Source organism: Austrofundulus limnaeus, unplaced genomic scaffold (assembly GCF_001266775.1).
Source record: "Austrofundulus limnaeus strain Quisiro unplaced genomic scaffold, Austrofundulus_limnaeus-1.0 Scaffold7, whole genome shotgun sequence".
Taxonomy (NCBI): domain Eukaryota; kingdom Metazoa; phylum Chordata; class Actinopteri; order Cyprinodontiformes; family Rivulidae; genus Austrofundulus; species Austrofundulus limnaeus.
Genome location: NW_013952409.1, coordinates 2,727,925 through 2,731,694, shown reverse-complemented (window position 1 = coordinate 2,731,694; position 3,770 = coordinate 2,727,925). Strand labels below are relative to the sequence as shown.

Below are 3,770 nucleotides of genomic sequence, written 5' to 3'. Positions count from 1 at the left end.
ACACACAGACCAGGGTGAAAACATCCTTTCATCTCAGACAGTGGGAGAAAAGTTCACACAAGAGAAACCATCAAAAACTCTTATTGTTAAAAACAGCGGGTAAAATAAGTATTGAACACGTCACCATTTTTCTCAGTAAATATATTACTAGAGGTGCTAATGACATGAAATTTTCACCAGATGTTGGTAACAACCCAAGTGATCCATACATACAAAGAAATCAAACCAGAAATGTCCAGAAATGAAGTTATTTGTAATAATGTGGAATGGCACAGGGAAAAAGTATTGAACACACTTACTGAAATTTATCTAATACTTTGTACAAAAGCCTTTGTTGTCAATGACAGCTTCAAGACGCCTCCTGTATGGAGAAACTAGTGGCATGCATTGCTCAGGTGTGATTTTGGCCCATTCTTCCACACAAACAAGTCTTCAAATTTCGTGGACCTCTTCTATGAACTCTGATCTTTAGTTCTTTCCATAGATTTTCTGTTGGATTCAGGTCAGGTGATTGGCTGGGCCATTCCAGCAGCTTTAGTTTCTTTCTCTGAAACCAACTGAGAGTTTCCTTGGCTTTGTGTTTGGGCTCATTGTCTTGCTGAAATGTCCAGCCACGTTTCATCTTCATCATCCTGGTAGATGGAAGCAGATTTTTATCAAGAATGTCTCTGTACATTTTTCCACTCATCCTTCCTTCAATTATTTGAAGTTTGCCAGTACCGTATGCTGAAAAACAGCCCCACACCATGATGTTTCCACCTCCAAACTTCACTGTTGGTATGGTGTTTTTGGGCTGATGTGCAGTGCCATTTGACCTCCAAACATGATGTGTATTCTGGCATCCAAACAGTTCAATGTTGGTCTCATCTGACCAGACTATATWCTCCCAGTATTACACAGGCTTGTTTAAATGTTGTGCAGCAAGCTTTAAAGGAGCTTCAACATGCTGTTTCTTCAGCAGTGGAGTCTTGCGTGGTGAGCGTGCATACAGGCCATGGTGGTTCAGTGCATTACTTATTGTTTTCTTTGAAACAAACGTACCTGCTAATTCCAGGTCTTTCTGAAGCTCTCCACAAGTGGTCCTTGGCTCTTGGACAACTCTTCTGATCATTCTTTTCACTCCTCTGTCAGAAATCTTGTGAGGAGCACCTGGTCGTGGTCGGTTTATGGTGAAATAATGTTCTTTCCACTTCTGAATTATGGCCCCAACAGTGCTCACTGGAACCTTCAGAAGTTTAGACATTCTTCTGTAACCGATGCCATCATTATGCTTTGCAACAATAAGGTTGTGAAGGTCTTGAGAGAGCTCTTTACTTTTACCCATCATCAGATGGTTCTTGTGTGATACCTGGCCATCATTTGGGACTGAACCAGCTGATATTAACTTGCACTGACAAGGGGCAGGCTTGCTTTCTAATTACTGAGAGAGTTCAGCTGGTGTCTTGGCTTTCCATGCCTTTTTACACCTCCCTTTCTTCATGTGTTCAATACTTTTTCCCCTGTGCCATTCCACATTATTACAAATAACTTCATTTCTGGACATTTATGGTTTGATTTCTTTGTATGTATGGATCACTTGGGTTGTTACCAACATCTGGTGAAAATTTCATGTCATTAGCACCTCTAGTAATATTTTTACTGAGAMAAATGGTGACGTGTTCAATACTTATTTTACCTGCTGTATAATTGTTCTTGAGAAATTCTTGTGTTGGCACACAGAAACCAGGTTCTGGAAGACTACATGTTTCTGGAGTGAAAGAATGATTGTAGATTAGCTCGACGGAGAGGATGCCAGGGAACAAGAGGAAATCATTAACCTCCAGTTCCTGCCCGGTTATGGATTTTTAACTTTCACTAAATTCTTTGCATATTTGTTTTGGTTCAGTTCCTTTAAATGCAAAATGTTTCATTCTTTATCATTTTAGTTAGTTTCAAAAATGTGTTTATCAGAGTCGATAATATGACTCCATTTTAATGTAAGACATTAAAATATTTTCTCTTCACATCTTTACTTTATGTGACACAACGTAAGAGTCCAACCAAACGACTAAACGTTGCTGCTAGGAATGGAAAGCCCTAATTTTAAATTAGTTATTGGTAAACCTATGTTAAATCACGCAAGTTTCATGCTCGTTCTCTAAATCTTTTCATGCACTTCAAAACCTCGGGTATACTCAATCAAACGGATAAAAAAAAGTTGCAACAATGCACGCCCTCATCCTTCATGGAGCAGGCAGTAATAACACGTTACCTGCTTTTTATCTCTCATCTCTCTGGATATCCCAAACAGCAATTTTCTGCATGGATTCTTCATGTGAGACTTCATGAAGAAAGAACACTCCTCTCCGCAACAAATACTCCTGGAAAGACATGAAACAGTCACAATACAGGAATGATGATTATTGTCTATGCTTAAATAAATGTGTTTAATAAAAGGTTTTATGTTAGACCTCCTAAAATTAAAAAGCATCACAATTCAGCTATGAGGAAATGTGAGTAAAGCTTAACTGTTAATATTTAACTAAACTTGAGCTGTTTCACATCAACCCCAGTGAAACATTTAAAAGTTCTCCACTTTGCAGGAATATTCAACTGGTGGGCCGGGGGCCAGATGACTTCCAACCGGCCCATCAATGAGCGTTTAAAAAAAAAATGGATAAAAAATCTGTTTTTTGTTATTTAACTCAATTTATAAAATTGATTTCAAATCATTTGTTAATTTAAAATTTGTTTGAATGCAAGAAAATAAACGTAAAAAGTAAAAGACAGTGTTTCACCTACCATTACTGCTTGAGCGATTTAGTGGGATAGCTCTGATATTTGGCTTCTTCTTTGCATGATGGAGCTTTAACCAGGATTTCTGGTTATTATGGCAAACTGATTATAAACAATAATTCATGGAAGTGTTCCTGAGCCCATGCAGTGATATCCAGAACAAAACCAAACTTAATATTTAAACATTTTAATACTATTATAAGCTGCAACTGCAGGAAATATTTTTAACCATCCCAATTTTCAGCTGAGAAAAAATATTTTTAAATTAAAATCACAGTTCTTAGTTTAAAAATCTGAACCAGACGCTTCAGGTTTTTAAATTTCCACACATAATGTTCATGGAGTCAAATTCTCGGTGCAGACAAGAACATTAAAGTTACTGTAAGAACACGCTGATGAAAAACAACCAAACACCACAGAATAAAAATCATTAAACATTTTATTTGTGTCATCTATTATAAAATCATTAAACAGCTTAAAATGGTGTTTACAAAAGTATAAACTAAAAAGTTAATCAGCAGTTTTCAGACTCATGATGCGTGGTTTGTAAGAATTTGCGCGCTCCTTTCTTCTTCTGTCAGATAAGCTTCGACTCTCTGACGTTCCTTAAGGCCACGCTGGTCTGATGTCTGGACGATAACTCCCTGTGGGGGAAAAATGGAACAAAGTGGAAGTGAATTCTTATCAGGAAAATAAAACTGAAGCAGATCCACACATGCATGTCCTTCAAATACTAAAAGTCAAAGAAAATATTTATATTTCAGAAACTTCGCATAATAGACATGATTTTATCAGGTCTGTGTATTGGCAAGAATTTGTCGATACACTACATTTGATACAGCAGGTAAAATAAGTATTGAACATGTCAACATTTTTCACAGTAAATATATTACTAGAGGTGCTAATGACATGAAATTTTCACCAGATGTTGGTAACAACCCAAGTGATCCATACATACAAAGGGGTCACCTCGAGTGAAGAAACAGGAGTTCCAG

General features: G+C 37.1%; 1 protein-coding gene across 3 annotated transcripts in view; it reads right to left on the bottom strand.

Annotated features, from left to right (window-relative positions):
• Nucleotides 1–3,196: 3,196 nt before the first annotated feature.
• The window catches only part of si:ch211-266k8.4 (USP6 N-terminal-like protein), a 59,689-nt gene continuing 59,115 nt past the window's right edge, over nt 3,197–3,770 (bottom strand). For all 3 annotated transcript variants that reach the window (XM_014032930.1, XM_014032923.1, XM_014032915.1), the window contains one exon: nt 3,197–3,419. In XM_014032930.1, coding sequence (XP_013888384.1) covers nt 3,353–3,419 — 67 coding nt within the window. In that variant the 3' untranslated portion in view covers nt 3,197–3,352. The remainder of the gene's footprint in view (nt 3,420–3,770) is intronic.